Raw genomic sequence first — 27289 nt, forward strand, 5'->3', positions numbered from 1 at the left:
GAGTCTGCCAGGAGAAAAGTGTGATATAAATGTTATTTGTCTTGTCTAATTTTTCTCTTGCATAAATGGTACATGCTAGGCTACTTTCAGCTACTTTCAGCTACTTTCAGCTAGTAGTGTTGGTGGTACAATGGATATGTTAGTTGCCTACCATACACTGAGGCCTGGGTTCAAATCCCTATCATGGTATATAAGCTGGTTTCTGAAATACTGGAATTCCCTGGCAGATGAGACCCTCCTCCCTCCGGTAGGAGGGAGGAGGGAGGAGGGAAAGGGTGGAAGACTAAAATAGGGGTCTGTGTGGAACCTAGATGTTAGCCTGGGACATTTGATGTGTATTTCACTCAATCATGTCTGCCTCCAGGTATTAGAGCCTGCCCGTTGGCCAGGTCCGCCCCTTGAAGCCGCACGTCTCTCCCCCTCAGTTTCTCTGCGCACATGCACAGTTTATGAGCAGGGATACATACGGACACAGAGACACTTGGATATTATTCTATAGGATTTTTTTTAAGACCCTGTTTATGGAAAAAAAAAAAAATCATGATTATAGAAAAAATGGTAAATTCTAAAGTTTTATTGTATCATGTGTGACCACCTTTAGAGTAGTGTCTGAAGGAGATGCAGGTAGAGTTTGGGCCGGGGCAAACAGTGCAATTGCACAGGACGCAAGAGCCTGCTGCCGGTACCACCAAAGCGCGTACGAGAGGAATCAGTTCGGGCACAGGATACAGCCGGCATATAGCTGATCCTGCTGCTGTACAAGTTCCCGGCCGTGTTAAATACTATTCCTCCTCCAGGCTGCCATGGATGGTGGGGAATGAAATAATTGCTGGAAGCGGAATTATTGTGTTTTAAAAGTAACCTCAGCTCCAGGGCCGGGCCGAGGCATAGGCTGGAGAGGCTCCAGCCTCAGGGCGCAGTGTAGGAGGGGGCGCACAATTTATTCAGCTGTCATTCCTAATTGTGTATGAAGCAGAGAGAAATAAGAAAAGGGGATACATGGCAGTGACTGCAAGCCAGATAACTAGAGATTAAGGTGTTGGGGAGGTTGTGGGCCCTGTGGCCCTCTTAGTTTAATAGCAATCAGTGAGTGACGGCTGGGGTGGCAGGGATGGAGGGGCGCACTTTGGTGTCTCAGCCTTGGGTGCTGGAGGACCTTGTCCCTGCTCTGCTCAGCTCTGTCTTCTGACGGCACCGAAGTTACTCCCTGTGCACTACTATAGCCGTAATTCCTATTACGGCCTATGGGGGCGCCGGCTGCGCCCAAGTCTCCTGCGCTGGATTCACTGTGTTCACCCCAAAGCACTCTCCCCTGCAAAGTATGTGCAACACTTACCTGGCCAGCGCACTCCTCCTTCACTCTGTGAGCCTCTGTCTTCCTACTCACGGTGTGCCTCTGCGCGGTGACCTAAATTGGCCCTAGACATAGGACTATGGTGGGGCTGTTAGTGACAAGACTATATGCTCTGTACAGTATTACCGAAGTTGTTGATGCTATATAAATACATTTGGCTGTAGAATTTCCAACCCCAACTCAGACCTTCCTCTCTGCTCTAACTGATAAGCCACAGCATAATAACCGATAATAACCGTTAAAGAAAAACATTTCTTTGTTTCAGCTGATAGAAATCCTGCAATAGATCAGCAGTGTGTCCACTTCTCCTTTCATAGAAGCATACATAGGGTTAACATCCTGTGTTTACAAATTAGCAGCTCTGTGGAAGAGGAGATTTCTGAGCTGACACAGCTGAGAGATCAAATTACGGTGGTGATTAGTCACAGATGAGGGGGAAATAAGCCAGGCGAAACTCTCTAAATACATACAGGGGGCATTTATCTCAGTTTTCCTTTTTTCCTGTGCAACAGTTCAGGTCCACTTTAAAGAGAAACTCCAGTGAAAAGTATGTAATAAAAAAAGTGCTTAATTTTTACAATAATTATGTATAAATGATTTAGTCAGTGTTTTCCCATTGTAAAAGCTTCCCTCTCATTTATTTACATTCTGACATTTATCACATGGTGACATTTTTACTGCTGGCAGGTGATGTAAGTGGAAATACCTGCTGCTTGCTTTTTCGGCAGTTGGAAACAGCTGTAAATGGCTATTTCCCACAATGCAACGGGGTTCACAGACAGGAAACTGCCAGGAAAATGGACTCAGTCTCCTGTGGGAGGGGCTTCACCACAATATCAGCCATACAGAGCCCCCTGATAATGCATTTGTGAAAATTAATAGATTTCTCATGTAAAATGGGGTATCTGCTACTGATTGGGATGAAGTTCAATTCTTGGTCACGGTTTCTCTTTAAGTTTTGATCAAATGCGTAAATGAATGTCATGCGTTGTTAGAACCTGCGCAATAAATACTGCTGTGTTTAATACTAATAAAGAGTGATGCATCTCTCACCAAAGGGATTGCCTCGGAGATGGGAGGCACCCCTATAGCATACAATTCAATATAGGCTGCCTAGTAACGTAGGAAGACTGAAATGTAATTAGTTCAGATGATACTAAATGTTGTTTATATTTTTATACAACCCTGAGTGAGATGCTGTGTCTCTGTATTCCAGCCCTGGTGCTGCACTTGTTGGTCCCACATTGGCTATAAATAGTCATTTAGGAGATTAATTGCAGGTTTCATTTAAGTCTTATCGGTATAATCCAGCTGGCAGCCTGCAGGCACTCCTTAACTGCTCTCTTTAGTGTGACTAATAGTGGCATTTATTAGAGCTCACTGCTGATCTGCTCAAGTCAGGCACATGTCTTATTCTGGTGTCTCTACTTAGCCACTTATCCTATTCAATAGATTTAAGGTTATATGAGCATATATAGTTTCAGCACGAGCCTTGCTTAAATAGAAACCATATCAGTTGCTAGCAAATGTGTAACACTGTGGTCAGAGATGTGTTTTCTGTAATGAAAGAGCCGGCTTGAGCTCCTTACAGCGGCTGGGCTCACACACAGATGCCAAAGCTTCAATATTGTGAAAAACAGGGGAGAAAAGCCTATAAGTGAGTAGAAGGGATGCTGATCCGCAGGCTAGCACAGTCGGGGAGGAGGAGGATGGTGATGTGACTGGAGGAACAGAGGGTGTGCCTGGCCTGCATGGCTGAGATGACGTACACACTAGCACTGCCAACATGCTGTTATCTTAGCTAATTAGCGCTGCAGTTTATTTATTGCCTACACAACCCTGTCTCTTTGGTGTCCAATGTCACTGTAATTCCTCGCCACCTTGGACCTTAGTGAGTCTCTGAACTGAAACGGGAATGCAAATACAGCAGTCAAATCTGACATTGCTAGAACAGGAAGCGCAGTGTCATACTGAAAAATCAACTTTTAAAAAGAAAAAAATAAACTAGCATGGTTCTAAAGTGCACAGTACCCACTATGCACCTGTTTGTGAAGTGCTTTTCCTTATATATTATGCACGTTAATGAAAATGGGAGGAGGACAACGCAACAGTCTCCATTTAAATCATATTTTTTGGGGGGTTTTCCGGGTCATTTGTTTGAGATGCTTCCTGTCAAGCCGTTTGGTGAATTTACTTGTAAGCTGGATGAAAAGTAGCTGGTTGGATGAAGTCAGATTTTCCATTATTCAGTGCTATCCTTTAGTCGGTCGCATTTCAGAGCCACTTGATTCCCCGAAGTATTATAATGTATCAGAATTCAATTACCAGTTATATAGATAATTCATTCAGGCAACTCTTCTGCTGCTTAAAGTATGCATGAGGCCAAAACTATAAGTGTGTCTTTAACCACTTCACAGCTGAGGGGTTTTACCCCTGGAGCACCAGAGCAATTTTCACCTTTCAGCGCTCCTTCCATTCATTCGTCTATAACTTAATCATTACTTATCACAATGAAATGAACTATATCTTGTTTTTTTCGCCACCAATTAGGCTTTCTTTAGGTGGGACATTATGCCAAGAATTTATTTTATTCTAAATGTGTTTTAATGGGAAAATAGGAAAAAAAATGTAGGGGGGAAAAAACATTATTTTCAGTTTTCGGCCATTATAGTTTTTAAATAATGCATGCTACTGTAATTAAAATCCATGAAATGTATTTGCCCATTTGTCCCGGTTATTACACCGTTTCAATTATGTCCCTATCACAATGTTTGGCGCCAATATTTTATTTGGAAATAAAGGTGCATTTTTTTCAGTTTTGCGCCCATCCCTAATTACAAGCCCATAGTTTATAAAGTAACAGTGTTGTACCCTCTTGACATAAATATTTCATTTTACCTTGTATTTTACAACCAAAGTAGTTTTATTAGCCTGTTTCAGCAGCCTGACTGTCCCCAGAAATCCCAGGAAGCTAATTGTTTTATTGAACTAGTTACCCAGAGTAAACAATACCTTTTCATCAACAAAAAGGGGTGGGTAATTAGGACACACACAATGTCTTTGAAGAAACAGTCCTAATTACCCACCCCTTTTGTTGATGAAAAGGTATTGTTTTCTTCTGGATAATTGGCTCAATAAAACAATTAGCTTCCTGAGATCTCTGCGGACGGTCAGGTTGCTGAAACAGGCTAATAAAACTACTTTGATTGTAAAATACAAGGTAAAATGAAAGTTTATTTTAATAATGAAACAGATTGTTGGCATGCATTTTTCATCTGCTATAGAAATGTCCTGAGTGCTAAAAAGGTGCTCGGTTCACATTAAGCACCTATTCATAAAAAGTAAAATCAGAATTCTGCTGATTCATCATCTAATTGTTGAACTGCGCTGAATGAAAGATAGTGTGAAGTGCCCTCTAGTGGTTCATTGATCCTCAACAGTTTAAAACAATCAATTCAATGCTACCTAATTTGAATGCTTGCATAGTCCACTCTTTCAGGTCGGGTTCACATTGGCACACATTCGCTCCTGCGCTGTGTTCCGCTCTGTGAAGCAGAGCAGAAGGATGGTGCAGGTCGGGAACGTCCGCTCCAAGAAGCGGAACGCAGGGAGCGGAACATTGCAATGTGCACTTTCCCATCGGAAAGCATTGCTTCCGCTGCTGTGTTCCGCTCATCAGAGTGGAACGTAAGCTATTTTAGCCTAATGTGAACCAAGCCTAACGGAGCGGAACGCAGCGCAGGAGCGGATGCGTACCAATGTGAACCCGGCCTAACTCTGTCTAAGGTTACGAGTTGTATAAATTACCGTATATTCCGGCGTATAAGATGACTGGGCAAATAAGACAACCTCACAACTTTTCCAGTTAAAGTATAGGGTTTGGCATATACTCGCCGTATAAGAATACCCCTCTTCCAACGCACACCAAATAAAATAAATAAATAAATCCTATACTGGTGCTATGTATGAACAGATACTGTTGCTGTACTGTATGTGGTACCCAGTATATAGGCGATTGACTGCGTGGATTGGTCCGCTCTCCTTGTCTATCTGTTTATCAGAGCAGTATGGAAGAATAGATCGCGCTGTGCCCATAAAACACGCCTCTTTCACCCTTCTGGCACACCCCTGCATCCTATTTACCTCCTTCTCTGCCTCTCAGATCTCGCACATGTGCGCCTGCGCCGCTTCACTACAGTCCTCACCAGCGAGATCTGAGAGTCTGTAACAGGATAGGGCGTATCACCCGGCATCAATGACACCCGGCGTATAAGACGACCTCTGACTTTCAAGGGTTAAAAAGTAGTCTTATACGCCAGAATATACAGTAGGTAAATTACAATAATTAGACTGTGTACTGGAAGAGCAACTTATTCTGATGCAGTTTTTGTAGATTAGCTGTTAGAATGTAATTAGAATGTAAAAATATTTCATAGCACGTAAGATTGCGTATTTAATTTTGAAATTGAATTTAGCATGTTCGCAGTGCAGAGCAATGTATTAGCGATGCAGTCTGGCTTTCCCTACACTTTAATGAATACACAAATGCATTTTCACATGTGGCCACCAAAGGATGCTTCCCCCTCATCTATTCCTCGGACAATGCATGCCTTTTGCCACCTTTACAATGATGAATAACAGCTGGGGAATTAAAACGTATGACATTTTTATCAAACGACAGCATGTAATCAATGGTCATAAAGAAACAGATTTAACCTTATTCTATAAAGTGTCTCATTCCTAAAAACAGCAAGGCAGGAAACCTAACGCAGTAACTGCACTGATTAGGCTCCACACAAGCCAGTAGTCTTTATAGGTCGCCCATTGACTTGATTTACAGACTGGAATCCCTCGTAAAGGTGGATCCTTTCAAGGGCAGGGTTCTCTCACATATTGCTTTTTGTAACTTCTGTATGTGTTGTTATGGTCTATTTATGTTGTAAGCTACAGTGCCACAGAAGATGACACTATATAAATCCATCATAACTAACAATCTGTAAGCCAAACTAGACTGTTCCATACATACAATTTATTTTCTAGTGTAGTTCTGGTTATTATCATTGCTAGGGGACCAAGACTACAGACAGTGGAGGAGTATAGAACAGGTTTTGTGCTCTAGCTTAGAAATTATTTTTTTTCTTCCAAAAAAGCCAATTGGCACTGCAGTACACCTATGCTGCTGATCAAGGGTTACTTTTTTAATGTTTTGTGTGAAGAAAGATTGAAAAAGTTAAACGTTTCATTTGTGCCCAGTTTTTTTTTCTTGCTTACCATTATGTGTACAAAATTGGGTACTGCATATAGAGTCAATAGTGGCCTTCGTTGTGGTACAATGTGCTTTCACCTTTCCATTTTATAACGTGACTGGGTCCTGAAGGGCAACTTGTATTTTTTGATTGTTGTGTGTTTAAACTGGGAATTACATCCTATAGACAAATGAACTGTTTTGTATTCCATACTGATTTAGCACTAGGAGATTTTAAATATACAGTATGTATTCAGAGTGAGTTGTATGGTTTCCTTTTAGGAGTGCGTAACCTTTTTATATGTGATTTTTACCTTTTTAGGTCTCCGACATTCGCTGGTGGTCTCTTCTCTATCTCCAAGGCTTACTTTGAACATATTGGAACCTATGATGACCAAATGGAGATCTGGGGAGGAGAAAATGTTGAAATGTCTTTTAGAGTAAGTATGTGCTACTGAAAGTACTGTGAGTTTTTTTTCCTTATACCTCGGCAGCCCCTCTGCTCTTCCATTCTTTGCGGAGGGGTTTTGAGTTGTACGGTGGTAATGATTGGGGTTTAATGTTGCACCCTATTGGTTTAAGCTTGGCTAGTATGAATCCCATATCCCCATGAGGACACCCACTTCACAGCAAAGCCCATTAGAGGAGGACACTATTTAGGGTTTACTTATAGGGGCAGAAACCCTTTTTGCTGGAAGAATGCCTTTGCAGAAAGAACCTCACTTTTCAGATTGCCAGATTTAGAAGTTTGTCTGCCAAAAATGTCCAACCTGACGTCTACTTTTATAGGACTGCTAAATTCAACAGGAATCCACTATCAAAATCAATCTGATCACCACTATATAGATTGCTAAATGGCATTCACCACTTGAAAAGGAGAGAATGCCAAAGGCTACTCTAGAGAACACAGTATTGTTCGCCAATATGCAGATGATCACCACTTCAGCATTACAAAGCATTGCTTTCTCCCACAGATGGCATTAGGTGGTAGGGCATCCAGATATGATCTGACTACCAGAGAAGGGAGAGGCAAACTGAGCAAAAAGATCCTTAAAGAGAAACTGTAACCAAGGATTGAACTTCATCCCAATCCGTAGCCAGTACCCCCTTTCCCATGAGAAATCTTCTAAATCTTCCTTTTCTCGAACGGATAATCAGGGTGCTCTGTATGGCTGATATTGTGGTGAAACCCTTCCTACAGGTTGTCAGCACCCGGGTGCTGACATCACACTGTGAAAGCCTTGTTGCATTGTGGGAAATAACGGTTTACAAAATGCATCATCTCTTTCCAGTGACATCACTTGCCAGCAGTAAAGATATTGCCATGTGATAAATGTCAGAATGTAGATAAGGGAGAGGAAAGATTTTTACAATGGGCAAACACTGACTAAATCATTTATAAATAATTATTGTAAAAATGAATTACGTTATTTTCACTGGAGTTACTCTAAGTTGGCCCAGAGCCTTGCTTTTTGGTGCCAAGGCTCTCGTATTTTATAGGGCACTCCATTAGTTAGCAGTCTTGTCCTTCCCATGAGGCATCATCAGCTGCGTTCATCTCTGTATTTACCATAGTTTTCGGGCGATTGCTGAGAAGTTGTGGTCACTAGAAGTTTCTTGGATGCTGCATGCCGTGACCCACAGCGGTTGCGTTCAGCGGTTCTGTGTCCCCCATGCAGCTCAAAATGCAACAGTAGGAACCATTGCCAAATGCTTTTCTGCTCAGTTGTAGAAGAGTGTTTTAGCTTTGACTAAATAACCCCCTGAGGCCCCTGTGTGTGTGGTCCTTACAGAGTTTTGCAGGGAAGCAAACTGTTACTTCCTTTCATTGCCCAGCACCAAAGAGCCTTTTTCCCAAGAATCCCCTGTGCCTGGCAGGGGTGTAACAATAGCCATAGCAGCTGCTATGGGGCCCTGGACCATAGGTGGCCCAGTGAGTACTAAATGTACTCACCATTAACTTTTTTGTGTTTCTCCACTCCCAGACTTTGTCTCAGTGCCCATGAACTATTTGTAGTTTTAAATGCATGATGTAAATTGCCCAATTAACTGATATCCATATGGTAGGGGCAAGTGGCATTGCTTAAACTACATCCAAGATGACATGTGACATGATGAGATAGACATGTGTATGTACAGTGCCTAGCACACAAGAAAGAAAAGTTAAACATCAGGTATGCAAGTGACAGTTTCTGCCCAGTTCGGAACCTGACTACTCTCACTGATAAGTAATTACAGCCATAAAACACTTCCCTGTCAGTAAATGGCTTCTGAGAGCAGGAAAGGGTTAAAGGGGAACTGAAGAGAGAGGTATATGGAGGCTGTCATGTTTATTTCCTTTTAGACAATACCAGTTGCCTGGCAGCCCTGCTGATCCTCTGCCTCTAATACTATTAGCCATAGCCCCTGAACAAGCATGCAGCAGATCAGGTGTTTCAGTGGTTCAGACTTATAAGTCTGATCTGACAAGACTAGCTGCATGCTTGTTTCTGGTTTTAATCAGATACTACTGCAGAGAAATAGACCAGCAGGGCTGCCAGGCAACTGGTATTGATTAAAAGGAAATAAACATGACAGCCTCCATATACCTCTCTTCAGTTCCCCTTTAAAGAGGGTCAATAATTCATAGATTTCAACTCTGACATACTTCATTGAAGGTGTCGTTGAACAGAGACAATGAAACAGTAAAAACGTAAAAACTAGATTTAAATCTAAAATAAAACTGTGGGATATATTAAAGGTCTTTTTTTTAGCAGACTGAGGATAGATGCAGTGGAACACAGTGAATCCGGCGCAGGAGACTTGGGCGCACAGTGAGTAACTTCGGCACAGTCAGAAGACTGAGCTGAAGTTACTTTTAAAACACAATACATTTCATTGTATCGCTCCGACCAAGAATTGAACTTTATCCCAATCAGTAGCGGATACTCCCTTTTACATGAGAAATCTATTCCTTTTCACAAACAGAGCATCAGGGGGCGCTGTATGGCTGATATTGTGGTGAAACCCCTCCCACAAGAAACAAGAAAAGTACATACTCTTGGCAGTTTCCTGTCTGTGAACCTTGTTGCGTTGTGGGAAATGGCTGTTTCCAACTGCCAAAAGAAAATGCAGCAGCTACATGACCTGCCAACAGTAAAAATGTCACCAAATAATGTCAGAATGTAAATCAGGGATTTAAAAGATTTTACAATGGGAGAACACTGACTAAATCATTTATACATCATTATTGTAAAAAAGAAGCACTTTTTTTGTATTGCATTATTTTCACTGGAGTTCCTCTTTAACCAGTACACTATCCAGTCACTACACTAAGATGGATGCTGGATAAGAGTGATAAACTGCTGGATGTGAAAAGGTGACGTGCTGTAGTAGAGAGGATGGAGCTGTTGGACAGAGGACAAAGGTTTTTGTTACAAGAACGGTTGGCATTCATAAACCTTCTTCTGATTAGTTGTGCAATGTATTAGGAAATATTGTTGTGCAAATACAAGGGTTCTTTCGTAGGAGTTTGCACTTGTTCTACCCAGATAGCTTTTTAAATCCCTCCTTGCCTTCAACCTCACTGCACATAGGATCTCTTTGTTTTAGTTCTATTTTAGACACAGCACCTGAGGCTGTTCACACAGATGAACTGGTGTCTGTCCGATTCTCTGTAATACTAACCAGTTTCACTGGCCCACTGAGAAAGTTTGATGTAAACAAATACTTTATTTTTCCAAATAGGTCTGGCAGTGTGGAGGTCAGCTGGAGATCATTCCATGCTCTGTAGTGGGCCACGTGTTCCGAACCAAGAGCCCCCACACCTTTCCCAAAGGCACTCAAGTGATCACTCGGAACCAGGTGCGCCTAGCCGAGGCCTGGATGGATGACTATAAAGAGATTTTCTATCGGAGAAACCAACAAGCTGCAAAAATGGTTAAAGAAGTAAGTGCTGGAGTTGGGACAATATTGCTCTTTTACTGGAATTTAAGTTTAACTGTTGTATTGTCAATTGCTTGTATATTAACTTCCAAGCCTTGTGTATTTCATATGTCCATAAAACACTAGTGCAACAGAAAAGGCTTTTTAAAAACGCCTCCCGTTTGAGAAGTGTTGAAGCCTCCAGTGCTGATCACCTTCCAATATTTTCTCATGTAGTTCTAATCCTCTAGCTACGATAACAAGTGTAACGAGTGAGGCCAGTATAACTGCATCCCCCTAATAATAACACAGCCACAATGTCAACAAAACTCTCCCATCCCTTCATCTTTCCACACCCACCAAATAATAAATGTGGCCTCCTGCTGAACACACAAAAAAGCAATCGTTGCCACATCCAATATAAATCTTCCTCATATACAGAGTGAAGCATAAAGGTAGTTACTGTTCCAGTGCTCGGTCCTTTCTGCTTTTCGCTGCTGCTTGCTGACTCGCAACCCTGTATAACATCTGGGGCCATACAGCCATTGTTGGGTGTTAACAGTTGGCTGCAAATGGCAGTCTAGGGAAAAACAGACCTGGCGTTGGAGTAGATGAGTGATTCCTTTGCTCCACTGAAGTGCTCTAAATTTAGCGGGCAGACAGTGGTTTGGTTTGTATTAACGGGAAGGGTGTGGGGGAGAGGCTGCAGGATCAGCTCTGCTGCTAGTTCTACCCCATGGTAAGACTAATAAAGCGGTTTTGCACCATATATCGTTACTGAGGATAGATGCAGACACAGCATTGCTTCCTGAAGTGTAAAGCAAGGAAAATTGCTTCCTAAGAGATTAGCAAGAACCCTCCCCCCCCCTCCCCCCCCCCCCCCCCTTCCACTCTCCAATTTTTGACCTATACATCTCTCTCCAAAAATGATCCAGATTAAGATAGGGTAGCAAGAAGTGATGTAAATGAATGTGTGGACTTGCTCTAATGTAGCTGTGTCAATGAGTAAAGATGTCTACGTTCTTTGCTATAATGGATGATATGGATACTACTGAGACAGATGCCTGCCTAATTAACATTTGTCTATTGTATTTATAAAGCGCCAACATATTACGTAGCGCTGACATTTCCTGTTAATTTCCAGCATTAAGAGTGCGGTGACAAAGAGGGCAGGGTTGCTAATCCATAAACACATGAAAAAAACAGTCTGTTTTTTTTTAAAGAAGAACTTTCACTGCAAATTATTTAGTATACTTGACTGGCTTATGACCTTCCCTAAAAGCTCGTTCACATTAGAGGCATTTTGGGGATTTTTTTAAGCGCAGGGAATTTGTACAAATCACCCTAAAAGCGATTACACTATTCTTTCCAATGAGATAGTTCTCATTGGGGTGTTCTGTTTGCATGCCGCTTACAAAAACGGTGCATGGACCATTTTTCAGGGCAATATGCCCTGAAGGTATAGGGAAATCGCAAAGCGCTTGAAAAAGCGCTTTGTATAGCGATTTCCCCAGCGCTTTCATGAATAAATACATTGTATTTATTCATTTTCGGGGACAAATTAATCACTTCCTGACTGACGTCCGGTAGTGATTTAAATAATCGTTTTGCTAAAGCGCTTAAAAAAAACGCTTAGCAATAACGCCCAGCGCACAGAAATGTGGCCAACACGATCGGAGCGCAATGTGAACGAGGCCTAAGTCCCAGCAAAGTTTCTGTTTACGTGTTGATATAATGTTCGACAGACTGAATTTTACACCCTCTAGTGGCAGAAAATATGTCAAGCCTCTGTGAAGCAGATGTAGCAATACTGTACTGCGCTATGATTTCACTGTTTGTGCATCAGTTATGTATGCATTGTGGCTCTTTGAATCATTACGTAAATCATTCTGGTTACAGAGGAACTTTGGAGACATTACCCCGAGGCTGAAGCTCAGACATGACCTGCAGTGTAAGAACTTCTCATGGTACCTCCAGACTATCTACCCGGAGATGTTCATTCCAGACCTCTCACCAACTTATTTTGGTGCGGTAAGTAATTTGTGATTTATAACCTCAGTAAACCTAAATCACTGGTTACTTGATTAAACTTTCCTATGCATTAAGTTAACCTGAGATTGGTGAACTATCTGGTCTGTCTTGACCTCTTTCAAATAAATTCTTGTTCCCTGGTCTTAATACTTTCTGAATTGCTCACTTTGAGCAGGAATATACAGGTCCTTCTCAAAAAATTAGCATATTGTGATAAAGTTCATCATTTTCTGTAATGTACTGATAAACATTAGACTTTCATATATTTTAGATTCATTACACACAACTGAAGTAGTTCAAGCCTTTTATTGTTTTAATATTGATGATTTTGGCATACAGGTCCGTACACACGCTGGACTGCAGGCAACGGCGGGTCTGTCGTCACCTCCCGCTGGGCGGGTTTTCAGCAGACAGTCTGGCGTGTGTACAGTCTGTCGGCGGACTGATACGGCTGTTTCTGAGCGATCCGCCGGGCGGATCGCAGCGCTGTACATCTACATAGATGGAGATAAGCCGTCTAACAGTCTCCCGAGCAGCAATAGCTGCTGGGAGACTGAATGCTCCGCCCACCAAGCAGGAGATGCATGCGCACCCTGCGCGCGATCTCCTGCAAAACACAGCCCCAGGACTTTATGCGAATCGGCGTTAGGCGGTCCTGGGGCTGCCGCCACACCCATCGGCGTGACGCGGTCGGGAAAAGGTTAATGCCGATTTTTGTTCCGGGGTATCTGTTGGGGGGGGCCCCCAGGTTTATTTTGCCCTGGGGCCCCATTGTTGCTTAAACCGGCCCTGCCTGGGCCTCCATAACACCTGAGCAGTGCCACAGGCTGATTGCCTCCATGCCACGCCGCATTGAAGCAGTCATTTCTGCAAAAGGATTCCCGACCAAGTTTTGAGTGCATAACTGAACATAATTATTTGAAGGTTGACTTTTTTTTTCTTTAAAAACACTTTTCTTTTATTGGTCGGATGAAATATGCTAATTTTTTGAGATACGAATTTTGGGTTTTCATGAGCTGTATGCCAAAATTATCAATATTAAAACAATAAAAGGCTTGAACTACTTCAGTTGTGTGTAATGAATCTAAAATATATGAAAGTCTGTTTATCAGTACATTACAGAAAATAATGAACTTTACCACAATATGCAAATTTTTTGAGAAGGACCTGTATATCCAGTCTTCTGACTTTCCTCATCTGCATACTTGACCCACGGGGGAGTCGCAACATTATATGTTGAGGGACCAGTTGCAGCCAGTAATACTAGCAGATAAGTCCTGGCTTATAGGTAATTCTATTAGCACAGAAGCTACAGATTTAATGCTAAGCATTTTAGGTGCAAGGTTTCTTTTATAAGAGACCTCTGTCAAGTTCCCAAGAAACTAAAATAACCAGTGTAGTCCTAGGATATACCCCTTCTGCGCCTGCAACTCTGTCTAAACATTGTGCCCAAACTTACATTAACAAAATGCTTTCCTGATTTATAATTTGTGCCAAACCCAAACTTGAAATTTATAAACCGCCTGAATAACGGGGCAAAAATCCACAACTTTCAAACTTGTGGATTTTACTGCCCAGGGAGGCAGAGCTTTGAGCTGCAGCTCTGCCTCCATTCGCATCAATCTCCTGTGGATCTCCACCTCTCCCCCGCACCTCTCAGTGAAGGAAGACTGAGAGGGGAGGGCAGAGGCGGCAATCAGCGGGGATTGATGCGTGTAGAGGCAGAGTTACAGCCCTAAGCTCTGCCTCTACTAGGAAGAGATCCCGCATTTAGCCCAGGGGTTCGGGAGGTTTCTAAACAGCTCTCTGCCGCAAGGAAGCGGCGTTTTAGCTTGGCTTATGGTGTTGAAGTTAAATGTTGCATAAAAAGTGGGATTTTAGGAGACTTCAGTGTCTTTAAATCCTTTAATTCACCCCTACCACTAAACTATTACCTAATCTTTTATTAACCCTAAACAAAGCTAATAGGTTTAACTAACCCTATTTAAACAAAAAAGCAAATACTAACCCTACACAGCCCCTGCTGCATATTTGCAATTTGCAATGTCCCTAATCACACTAAATTTAATTTTAAAAAATCAAAAACGTTTTGTAAAGCCATACTTTGAGCTGACCAAGACTGTGCTTGACTTGGTTTACTGATTACTGTCTGTTTATTTTGCAGTACAGTTTAATAAACTCTTCTTCTTTTAGATTGGCCTTCTTTATACATAAGCATTGTGTACCCAGTGAGTCAGTTTAGGCCACTAGATACAATCTCCCCTTATGTCGCCCTGAGAGGGTGCTGTCTGATGGTGCCAGCTTGCAGAAGGGTGGAAATGGTCTTGTTTGCCTTCGGTACAGGTGCTTAAATTCAATTTAAATTCCCGTTTGATGCCGCTAGTATCTGAACACAGTGCTGCATTTTTTTAACAAGGGGATTCAGCTTACTGTAGTGGGCTATAAACACCTCTGATGACTCTGCCTGGTGCTACCTCGTTGTGTCTTGGTCAAATGTATGTCCTTCCTCACCAGTTACTCATGGATACAGACTTAATTCAATGCCTTTTGTTTCATTCCATAGATTAAAAATGAGGGGTCTCAGAGCTGCTTGGATGTTGGAGAGAATAACCATGGAGGCAAACCTCTCATCATGTACCCCTGCCACGGAATGGGAGGTAACCAGGTATGCAAAGAGCAATAGTCCCATATATTTATAATAAGTGTCTCTTGCACAATTGGCTATAGTAATACAGCTGCGAGAAATAAAAAATCTGGTAATGTTTTCCTATGTCAAAATGTAAATTTCAGATGGTGTTGACTATGTTTTGTTTACTTTTTTCTAAGGTAATTAATAATTGGCCTGATGCTTCTGTTTTGCAGTACTTTGAATACACAACACAGAAAGAACTGCGCCATAACATTGGAAAACAGCTGTGTTTGCGCTCCAAGTATAGCCCAGGCCCGGTGGAGCTGGGAGAGTGCCAGTATAAGGGGAAAGGGACAACTGTTCCAGGAAACGAGGAGTGGGAATTCACTGCGGTAAGCTTCAGTTTCAGCCCATGCACATGGATCTCGCTACTGGTCTGTGTGCCTATTAAGTGCTCCCTATACTAGTACAACAGTTGAAGAGGCTCCCAGGATATAGATAACTTTTTTAAAAGCAAACTAAAAGTAGAAAAAATAGAGATAGTTTACCTCTCAAACGACAGTAGATTTGTATTAGCACAGGCAACGCATTTCGTGGGTGCAAGACCACTTCCTCAGATCACTAAAAGTGCCAATTGTATATAGTCAAAAGACATGGAGCGCCTACCCCCTAGAGAGTAGGAAGGTGAGTGATTGCTTTACAGAGTTCCCATAGTGCCAATAGTTAAACTGTGGATGGTGGGTAGAGCTGGTCAAGGAGGTGCACACAATTTTAGTTTACATGCACATTTTATGCAAATTGTATACAGCTTGGAATTAGGATAGTCACATTCGACTGGAAGTTCAAGATCAGCCCCAGCAGTTCAGTAGGGGCAGTCTGTGAATTCTGCTGCAAAGACAAACAGGTCATTTGATGCAGAGGAACCAGGGTTGCCAACCTAATTTCTAATTTTTGACGGACAAAAGGCCCAAAAAAGCAGGACACCCAAAATTTTGGACGGACAGGGGGCGGAGCCATAAGCGCACTTTTAAGTAGAGTTGTGGGCGGCGCTAAGTTCCGGGCATCATTTTTTTTTCAGTATTTATAAAGCACTGACATCTTCCGCAGCACTTTACAGAGTACAGTCATGTCACTGACTGCCCTCAGAGGAGCTCACAATCTAATCCCTGCCATAGTCATATTGTAATGTCCTACCATATTATTTTATATTTATATAGCACTGACATCTCCTGCAGCACATTACAGAATACATAGTCATGTCACTGACTGTCCTCAGAGGCGTACATTTGAAATCGGCGCCGGTAGACTTGGGCGCAGGATACAGCGTTATATAGCTGATCCTGCTTCTGCACAAGTCCGGGCCGATTTAATTACTATTCCCCCTCCAGGCCGACATGGATAGTAGGGGAATGAAATAATTCGGCTTCCAGCGATTGCTGGAGGCCGAATTATTATGTTTTTAAGCAATTTCGGCTCTGTCTTCTGACGGAGCCGACGTTACTCACTGAGCACTTCAATAGGAATGATTCCTATTGAAGTCTATGGAGGCGCCGGCTGCGCCCAAATCTAGCAGCGCTGAAAAGCACTGCTCCGCCTCAGAGGGGCTCACAATCTAATCCTACCATAGCCATAGTCTAATGTCCCACCATATTATTAGTATGTATTTATATAGCACTGACATCTTCTGCAGCACATTACAGAGTACATAGTCATGTCACTGACTGTCCTCAGAGGAGCTCACAATCTAATCCTACCATAGTCATAGTCTAATGTCCTACCATATTATTATTATTATGTATTTATATAGCACTGACATCTCCTGCAGCACATTACAGAGTACATAGTCATGTCACTGACTGTCCTCAGAGGAGCTCACACTCTAATCCTACCATAGTCCTAGTCTAATGTCCTACCATATTATTAGTATGTATTTATATAGCACTGACATCTTCTGCAGCACTTTACTGTTCTCACACTAGCTCACAATGTATAGACCTGCTTCTTCCTGTGCCACAGAAATGCAGTTCAGAGCAGCTGTGGTGATATTATGCACCCCTGATCGGCCTCCGCAATTCATTTGAGATGTAATCTATAAACGTGATTCCATCTCACATTTATGGACTACATCTCCCAGCATGCATTATTGTGGCAGCTGATCAGGGGTGCATAATATCACCACAGCTGCTTACTTAGTGCAGCTCTGTGGTACACATAAAAGTAAGATAGAGGCACCTGTGCAAACTAGGGGGATGGGAAGCTAGAGATCATCCCCTGTACATTAGTAAAAAATCACAGCTGTCCCCAAAAACACACACCGTATACTAGGGAGATGTTTGTTTCAAATTATGGTGCTCAGGTCACTTTAAATCCCAGTAGCGTGCCTATGTTTGCAGGAGGGGTAATTACACTGTAAGGTCTAGTTCACACTGGCGCCTAAATCCCGATTGTGCTTGCGATTCAGCAGGCAAAATCTTGCATTTTACCGATATTTGCATCTGTGATTCCCGTTCAATAGAACGAGAATCACAGCGCAATTGATTCCAAAGCACTACATGCAGGGTGTCGGCGAATGATCGCAATCGCTGCTGTGTGATTGTATCCATAGAGATACATTAGCAGCAGCGCTTTGCTGATCACTGGCAATCAGCAGAGTGCTGCAAAATTGGCCAGTGTGAACCAACCCTAAACTGGAAGATAGGTTGCAGGCAGCTTAGCCACAGACCCCAGCTTCTATGTAAATAAAAGGGAGAAACTGAGCTGCCTGCCTGATCAGAGCAGCTCACAACTTATTGTAAAAGTGAAGCAATGCACTTGCCCTTTCAGAGCAGAATTCTATGGGACAGTGATTTTATCTTTACAAGGCTCGGGTTTCAGCTGTTTGATCACCAGGAGTCTCCTTGTCAATGTAAATAACCCCCATGTCCTGCCTGGAGAAAGGCTTCCCTGATCCCATCCCTCCTGTGACCCCATTCAAGTTCCCCAGGAATGCTGCCCAGCTAATTACATCGCAGCACATGGAGGATATATACAGCTGAAGTGCCGCTATGTCACACTTATCAGCTCCCTCGTGGCTGGCAGGAGTGCTGATCAGGGTCATGGCAGAGGCTGGAAGAGTTATGCTGACAGGCTGTGAGCAGCAGAGGTAAAGAAGCGCATCGTTCGGCAGGGCTAGAAGCAGCACATGGCTGAACAGAGTTAGCTACCTCTTCTCCAATCTCCGTACTGGCCGGGACCAGGACTCAGTGCTGTGGGGGTGGGATACTTTCTGCTACCTCTTGCTTCTATTGGCTGGAGGAGCTGACAGCCAGAAAAGGCAGCTTCTGATTGGAGGGAGGGATGAGAAGGAGGTGCAGCCTGATTCTGTGCTGTTCCCGGCTTCCTACACCACGGTCACAGTGAGAGCTGAGCATGCGCACAAAACAATGCGCCGCAGATGGAGTAATTTACTGATTTTAGACGGGCAGCATGCTTAAAAATACGGGCAATACGGACAGGGTTAATTTGAGGGCATTTGGACGGACTGCCCGTCCAAAGACGGACGGTTGGCAACCCTGAGAGGAACCTCCTGGGAAACCTGGATGTTTTTTTTCACCAATGCACAATAAACTACATGGAATTAGTCTGTGGCAGCTTAGGCTATTGCAAACTGTGAACTAGCCAATCATCCTGCATTTCTGTTCCAGGAACGGCTTCTGAGGAACACTGGGTCCAGGTTGTGTCTATCATCTCGTGGTGATCATCCGAGCGTTGCACAGTGTAACACTGGAGACATACACCAGCGCTGGGGCTTCAGCTAATACTCCCTGGTAGTGACTGCAACTAAGGCTTTCATCAGCAGTGCCTTTTTTTTATCCACTGGATCCTAATGAGGAACCTGCAAGTGCCCATGTCTAAGTTATCAGTGGATAGGAAACCTCTGAACTTTTGTTGTCCACTGAAATGTTTACAATTTAGATCAGTGCCTTGAAGACCAAACAACTAAATGAACACTTAAGTCAGCTTTAGTAATGGAGCTGACTGTTGAGATGCCCCTAAAGTCTATATATGGATTATAGAGATTTGGACGCCTTTTTATTTGCACTAGCTGCTCTCCGATGCCACACTACAAGTGTATGACCTATAGCTATTGGCCTTGTCCTTGTACAGCTGGAGTATGGACAATGTTCCATCTGTGAAGTGCTTTACCTGTTTATGGATGGTGATATTAAAAGGGCAGCTAGTCTAATCCTAGAACTGCCTTAGGTAACTAGAGAACCAATTAGTTCTCATGGATCCCAAGTACTTCCTCCCAAAAGTACGCTGGGACTTGTAGCTTCACAACAGTTTTGACCTCTGATTGTCTATAGGAAGACTGAATCTGAATGCACGACCGGTATTCTACACTGGATTGGTCATTCTTGGCTAATACATTTTAAAGATAATCCTGTACCAAAGAAGTGGCATTGGTTTTGCCATTAAGCGACTCTTCTGCCAGGAGATGAACTCAGACTGACTTTCACTGACCCAACATGTCCTTCTTTCACTATCAAAATTGATGAAGTTTCAAATTTACATTCTTGACTCTCACAAGTTCAACTGTGAGGATGTAGTTTTGTACTGACTTTTTTTACTTTGTACGTCCAGATTTTGCACAACAAGATCATTGTTTGAAAGTCAAAGAGCAATATGTAAAGTTCATTCAATAACCTGCAGCAATCCCTCAAAAGATCTCTCTGAAATAACCTGGTTGTAATCTGTTTTCACACTTTGACATGATCAATTCTTTTTGTGGTGCCTTACAAAATTACAAGTACAGCAAGATGCCACCAAAAGTACAATATTGATGCATCTCATACAAAGCAATGTTATTTATAAATGTTCAAATAATTCCATAAGACTGAGATCTATGGGGACGTGGTGGTCCATGTCACCTGTAACTTGTCTGTAAATCTAGAAGCACAACGTTTTAAAGGAAAACTGTAGGGAAGAAAGTGCCCAATTTGGGTAATTTTCTTCAGTAGAAGAAAGCCTCTGGATCCTTCCTCCTGTCTCCTCCTTCACTGGCCAATGACTGTGCTGTCTCCACACATTGACAAGAAGTTGCCGATGGCTCGCATATGCGCAATAGCACGGACTTGATTGGATCTCAGCGAAAAAAGCCGAGCCTGATCTTGTCTATGCGCTGTTCTGTGCATGTGCGAGCCATTTGCGCAGTAGTGTGGACCTGATTGGGTTCGGATTTTTCAGCTGAAGCAAGAGAAGGTCCGTTCTACTGCAAAGACTCGATGTGGCTTTGCTTCGGGGGTCTCAGCACTGAAATGGCCTGGTGGAGGAGGATGGGGTAAACCTCTGGAGTATCCACAGGCTTCCCCCTCCTGAGGTAGGTAATTAAATTTGTGCATTGCAGATCTCACCAATTTGCTTTAACGTTTACCCAGTTTAAATGTTTTTACACATAATGCATGTCGTCACTCCATGGGGATGATTTACTTAAACCAGAGCAAAGAAAAGGGCAACAAAATAATGAGCTATTGTCCAGAGCAGCCAGTCACAAACTTTCTCATTTCTTTGCGCTGGTATCCATAAATCAATCCCAACGATGTTTTATTTCTGATTTGTGGTTGTTATTGGAGCCTTGCCCGGTCAGTGAGATTTCTAATAATTCTGAGTTGATGCCAACTGTATGCAAATTTTTATGCAGCTTGGAAATGGACCAATCAAATGCAGCAGCTGATTGAAACCATCCCTAGTCCATCTACAAGCTACATAAAGTAGCATCAAATTGGCATCAACTCAGAACTATTAGCATCTTATGGACCATCCCTACTTGCCTGTATTATAGCACCTTAAAGCCATTAACCATGCAAAAAAGTATGCTGGACACACTCCTAGGTTTGCGTTGGAGTAGGATGTGAATTGACAAGAACCGATGTCATGCTGACAAATCACATTTAATAGTTTATGGCTTCTTACATGGGGATCATTTTCTGTTTTGTTGCAGATTGATTACTGCAAAGAGAAAGGAGTACGCTTTCGGCTATGAAGCTTTCCTTATACTTGATTCCTGTATACTGACATCATTTAGAACCTAGGTTCTTAACGTGTGGTACGCGTACACCAGGGGGTACTTCTGATGGTTCCAAGAATAACAAATTTAGAGTTTTAAAAATTATAAGTCTTATTTAAACACCAAATTAGTATTTTAGCTAATGAAAAGCAATTTAAGTGTTTGGAAATTGTGTAGAACCAATTATAATGTACTATGATTCAATATACATTTATCAAGGGGTGCTTGAGGTAATGTTTACTATGCTTGGGGGTACTTGGTGAGTACAGGGTTGTACAAGGGGTACATGCCAATAAAATGTTGAGAAACACTGATTTAGAGCACGCAGCTTATTTACGAATGTAGGATTATGTATCCTCAGTCCTTGGAGTATGAGTTTCTCTAAATGGTGTTGGTATACAGGAATCAAGTCTGAGGAAGGCTTCATAGCCGAAAGCTTACTCCTTTTTCTTCTAAGTTAGCCAATAAATGGTATCATCCTGATTCAAAACCTCTTTCTTATACTGGTAGTAATGAAAGCCGCTGTATCTGCCTCTAACTTGTTCCTTTCCTTCTCTCTTGTTGCAACTTGCATTGTATGTTATCCCTATGCAAGCCCCTCAACACACACTACAGGAGTATGGGCTAATGAGTCACTTCATAGTGCAAACAAATGACTCCTCATGGACCCATACTTGGAACGCTGATATACCTTGCAGAGAAAACCTGGGCAGCTCAGACTGAATGATCTGTCTGTGTTCCTCTATTGTAAATGGTCTATCTGAACTTCTTATCTTCTCTTGCAATTATATGGACACTTCAGTACACCGGAGTGTGGGGGTAGGGGCCAGTGATGAGGAATGCAATAGATAAAGATCATACAGAGATCAGCATGTACAGCTGCTTTCATTACTCTCAGTATAGGCACGGGGTAATAGTTTACACTGACAGCACCAATACTGGTTGGCTGTTGTGTGCCCATATGGAGACCACATGCCATTGATACTTATAAAAATATACAGATTGTATTATTACCTGTGTAAATATTTGATACCTAGTGCTAAAACTCCTAAACAACAATTACTGTTATAATAGAAGTATAGTAAATAGCAGCCACTTGGCATGCGCTCCTCCGTTTTGGATTCTGCATTCCGAACCAAATGAAGCCTATAAACTTGCGGCGGTGGGTTTAGCGCTCCCTTGTCGCCACCTATAGTTGATGTGTTCCACATCACATTCCTTCTCTCCAAGATTTCCTCCTTCATACCCGAAAGGGAGTATTGGAGTAATGAGGAACTGCAATGTTAACAAAGAGTTAACAACCGTGCCACGGCCACATTTTAGTTCGGAATGGGGAATCCAAACTGTGAAGCTCATGTCTAGCAGCCACCCCCTCCATACTGAGACCTCCAGGAAGACACATATGCGCTCATTTATTGTTATTGCAGGGGAGGAGAATGGGCTACAGACAGGAGCACACAAATCAGGGTTTGTAGCTTTGTACTACAGCAACCAGTACAAAGCTAGCGGCTCTGGTGGGGACAAGGATATAATTGCTTTTACACATGCCCAATACATGTTGCCAGTCGGGATTAAGAGCTGAACCCTGCTGCTTACACACATTTCAGCTGTGTAGTTGACGACACGCTGTGTTGCTATGAGGCAAGAAACGGCGGAGGGAAGATGAGCAGCGTATGTGGACATCACGTAGTGGACAGGGGAGCGGCGCGAACAATGGGATAGTGTGTGGGGGGTCATTTAATCAGCATCACTGGGGTTGAGTACATCCACTGGTGGACTGCTCCCGGGTTGAGGTTCATTGGATGCTGTACACACAATTATTATCATATGCAAGGGAAGAGTCGCACACCACTGAGGTGAGGTGCAGGACCACAAACAAAGTCAATAGAAATCCATAAGGTCCGCACACTCCAACGCAATTCAATCCACCGTTTATTCAAAAGTTGTGACACATATCTATTCTATAACCAATGATTCGTTTCGGGGCCACAGAGGGTCCCCTTTGTCAAGGTAACCATACAGAATGGTAACAGTGATTGCTAGACATATACAGACTTATAAGCAGTGTGAGCAAGTATAACCATCCCCTTAATTTTCAAATTTGCCGACTAATCAAACCTCATTAGCATATGACAGCAATACATATACACGCAAGTAAGCCAACAATATGGACACCTTGCTCATTACATCACTTGCACAGTAATACTTAGTACCTAGTGAGCAGGTGTCCCTCTGTGACCCCGAAACGAATTGTTGGTTATAGAATGGATATGTGTCACGACTTTTGAATAAAGGTGGATTGAATTACTTTGGAGCGTGCAGACCTTATGGATTTCCTCAGTCATTATCAGTCACCTCAGCTGACTTAAGTCAGGCATGTGTACGTGGCTTGAGATCTGATCTGTAATGAGATCTGATCCTGCATAGGGTGGGGCAATGTGACAAGATAGTAAATGATTATCAAGTTGATGTCAGTCTTTAACCACATCTATATTCCCTGCTTACACTGTGCGGCTCTTTTGCACACAATTATTAACAGGTTACACAAATTCCAAACAAGGTGATATAAATGGTAGTCTGTGTTCTAAAACAGCACAGCTACAAGTGATGAATGAATATTTGTCACTAATTTACATGAAGGCCTCATTTTGGAGGGGGCAGTAGCAACTTCCTAGTATTTGTATAGTCAGTAGTATTTAGTCACTATCCTGTAATATTTTAATGCAGTTAGTGGTATATTTTTTTTAGATAAAAATGTTATGTTCCCCATGTGCACACAATAGCTGGTATTGGTTTAGCTGGTGATCTGAGGTGTGATGTAGGTTCATATTGGATGTACAGAGCATATCCTGCCTGTTAAAAGTTGACCAAACGCATATTACACGTTTATTTTAAGAAACGAGTTAGGTTTTTAAAATATATTCCAAGATGCCACTGGGGGTCACTGCTGGGGGGCTGCAATAAGACTGTTCTTTCTAAATAAGAGACTGTCTCCCAATGGTGACATCTAGTGGCTAGAGGTGAAAGCAATAGCAGATTTTTGTCCTAAAAATGCGGAGTAGAGGTGGTCATTGAGATGCTAACTTGCATGCAAAATGTATGCTGCATGGAAATGAGCTGCTCAAAATTAGCAGGAATTGCATTTGATTGGCCCATTTCCAAGCTGCCTACAGTTAGTATAAATTTTGCATGCATTACATTATTAGCATCACTGACCCCACACTGCCCCCAGCACACAATGGAACAGAAATTATCCATTTGGATGATCAATAAGAAGCAAATCATTCTGAGTTGATGCAGGATTATGCAAATTATGTCTGTAAATGTATGCAACTTGAAAATGGACCAATCCAATCCTTTCAAGGTGGGGTCAGATTAGTCCATTTTCAAATTGCATTCATCTACATTCAGAATTTGCATAATCCTGTATTTACTCATAATTATTACCTCATTGACCATCCCTAGTGATGTTTTAATAATTGGAGGAACAGAGACCTCTGACTGCATGCATTGCGTGTCATCCTGTGGCTGTGTGGGACTTTTATTCCAGCATAGATGGGTTACAGTACATTCTGCATTCATACATAATGCAAGTCCATATTTCCAGAGTTCAAGCTTCCATGAAAAAAAAAATCTACAGTCAACAGAAGGCAACCACTTGAAAAAAACAAACCGTTTTGACCAGTCATCTTGGGGTGTAACCACACCCAAAAAAACCCCTGCTTCTTTGGACAACTATTTTAGTTTCTGTTTTTACTCGTTTTATTTGTAACTGTATATTAAGATGAAGGCTTTTTGTTTTTTTTTTTGTTTTTTTTTCCTCTTTTAGGAGGAATTTGGGAATATAAGAGACTAAATCACTGTGATTAATTAATTTGAACTTATAGACTGTGCCTAAATTAGGCCTCCGTCTTTATATGAAAGAATGTCCTAATTTAGTAATTTGTGTATTTATGATTTCAATCATTGTGTACAAAATGGTGTAAGCTTTGTTGGCAGTTGGTTACAGCTCTGCTCTGTCTGTCTAAATAAATGTCTCGTTTCCATTGTGCGAACGATGAATTTTCTGTTTCTCACTGTGTTTATATTTATTTCAACCAGCAAAAGTGCCCAGGTAAAGTTGGAAGGGGGTGTCTGAAAAGAATGTGCCTTAGATATATGGAGTACAGAAAATGCAAGAGTGAGGGCCTGAACCCACTAACACATTTGTGTCTGCTTCTGGCTTCTTTTACGATATAAATCACAATTCTGATTTGCGATTTTCACTAGATGCTAGCAACACAAGAAGAAAAACTTTAATGACATGAACAATTGGAATTGCATGCAAAATTGCATCAAAATCGGAATTGCATGTAGTGTAAAAGAGCCCTAAGGCCGCTTTCCCACCAAGACGTTGCGTTTTAGGAGACGTTATAGGTCGCATAATGTGCCCCTAACGCAACGCCTGGTGGTGTTGGAGGAGGACGCTACATAGAGCTGCGTCAAGCATCTCTTGGTGCGCCTTTTTTGTCCTATGTGGAACACTCCGCATCACGTGGTCCCGCCAGCCAATCAGCGGCCGCTCCAGGAACAAAACACTGCAGTGCAGTGAATATTAATTAGCCATGTGGCTAAGTACAAAAGCGGACTCTCCGCTCCTCCTCTCCGGCACAAAAAAAACCCACTACTGAGCATGTGCACACAGGCTAACGAACGCACAGCATGCTGCACTTTCGTATAACGTCCAGCATTACACTGTAACGCAACATGGGCACTGTGAACAGCCCATTGATTTGTTATTGCTGTGAGTTGGGCTGTGTTACAGGCTGCTGTAACGTCAGCCTGTACCGTCCCACTGTGAAAGCAGCCTAAGTCTGCTTTTCAGCACCCATAGTATTGATGGGTTGCTGAAAACCCAGACAGAAGCTGACACAAATGCATTATAGCGGGGTCAGGCCCTGCATGAAGTAGTTGAGGAAGGAGGCTGATGGGGCTAAACAATAGTAGTTTAGAGTTTGTGGCATAACATCTTTGCCATTTACACTTTAGCTTTAGGTAGTACTTAGAGGACAACTGTCGCGAGAGGTACCGTATATAGAGGCTTCCATATTCAATTCCTTTTAAACTATTCTGCAGTGCTCGTTAAACAATTAGTGGCCGCTATAGAGGCTACGCTCGCTCCCTGCAGCGTGGCGTGCCTTATAGTTGATAACGCTTGTTGCTCATTCTAATAGCAGCCGCCTCTGAAGTATTGTGAACGTGATACTTGACTAGCGTAGCCGCTACTATGTTAATTAATTACATAGTTAATTACTATGTTAATTAACATAGTAGTGGCCACGCTAGTGAAGCAACACGCTAAGGAAGCAACAAGCGTTACCAAGTATAAGGGCTCGTTTCCACTGTTGCGACGCGATTTCGCCGGCATTCCGACGCTTGTAAAAACGCATGCGGATGCGTTTCTGCCTGCGTTTTTACCCGCGATTTCGCATGGCAGGGTGCCATGCGAAATTAACCATGACACTGCCAGGGCAAAATAACATTGAAAAAGGTGCAAAATCGCACGCGAATCGCGGGTAAAAACGCATGTAAAAAACACATGCGTTTTTACTATTAAATACATTAGCGGCGATTCGCACGGATTCCCGACGCAGGCGAATTCTGTGGGACCCGTCGTGCAGATTTGGCCCGCCGCCAAATCGCTCTCGCACGCCGCACGTATAGAAACAGCCCCGGCCACTTCAATGTACCAAGCGAATCCGCATGTCGGCGCCGCATGCGGATTCGCTATGGTGGAAACGAGCCCTCAGGCACACTACGCTGCAGAATGCGAGCGTAGCCACTATAACAGCCACTAATTGTTGTTTAACAAGCACTGCTGAAGCTGCAGTCGTTATACCGGTTATTGAGTCAACCCTGTTGTGTTACTCCATCACAGCCCACCACACGCAGTGTGTAAGCCCCATAGGTACAGTATATCATTGCATTGCAAGGATAATGAACATTGTGGCACACACAAGAGACACAGGCCCATGGGCAATTCACTTTTTCTCCTAGGAGATATTTAATCTTCGATTTAGAATAACATTTTAGTACTTTGCA

General features: G+C 42.6%; 1 protein-coding gene and 1 long non-coding RNA gene across 2 annotated transcripts in view; one reads left to right on the plus strand and one right to left on the minus strand.

Annotated features, from left to right (window-relative positions):
• Positions 1 to 25259, plus strand: part of GALNT6 (polypeptide N-acetylgalactosaminyltransferase 6) — a 91958-nt gene extending 66699 nt beyond the window's left edge. The window contains exons 6-11 of the mRNA XM_068267370.1: positions 6922 to 7039; positions 10326 to 10526; positions 12402 to 12533; positions 15097 to 15198; positions 15396 to 15554; positions 18846 to 25259. Of these exons, the coding sequence (XP_068123471.1) occupies positions 6922 to 7039; positions 10326 to 10526; positions 12402 to 12533; positions 15097 to 15198; positions 15396 to 15554; positions 18846 to 18959 (826 nt within the window). The 3' untranslated portion in view covers positions 18960 to 25259. The remainder of the gene's footprint in view (positions 1 to 6921; positions 7040 to 10325; positions 10527 to 12401; positions 12534 to 15096; positions 15199 to 15395; positions 15555 to 18845) is intronic.
• Positions 1 to 27289, minus strand: part of LOC137545776 (uncharacterized) — a 64410-nt gene that overhangs the window by 14605 nt on the left and 22516 nt on the right. The window contains exon 4 of the long non-coding RNA XR_011026101.1: positions 6914 to 7005. This is a non-coding gene — a long non-coding RNA (uncharacterized lncRNA). The remainder of the gene's footprint in view (positions 1 to 6913; positions 7006 to 27289) is intronic.

Source organism: Hyperolius riggenbachi, chromosome 2, assembly GCF_040937935.1.
Source record: "Hyperolius riggenbachi isolate aHypRig1 chromosome 2, aHypRig1.pri, whole genome shotgun sequence".
Classification (NCBI taxonomy): domain Eukaryota; kingdom Metazoa; phylum Chordata; class Amphibia; order Anura; family Hyperoliidae; genus Hyperolius; species Hyperolius riggenbachi.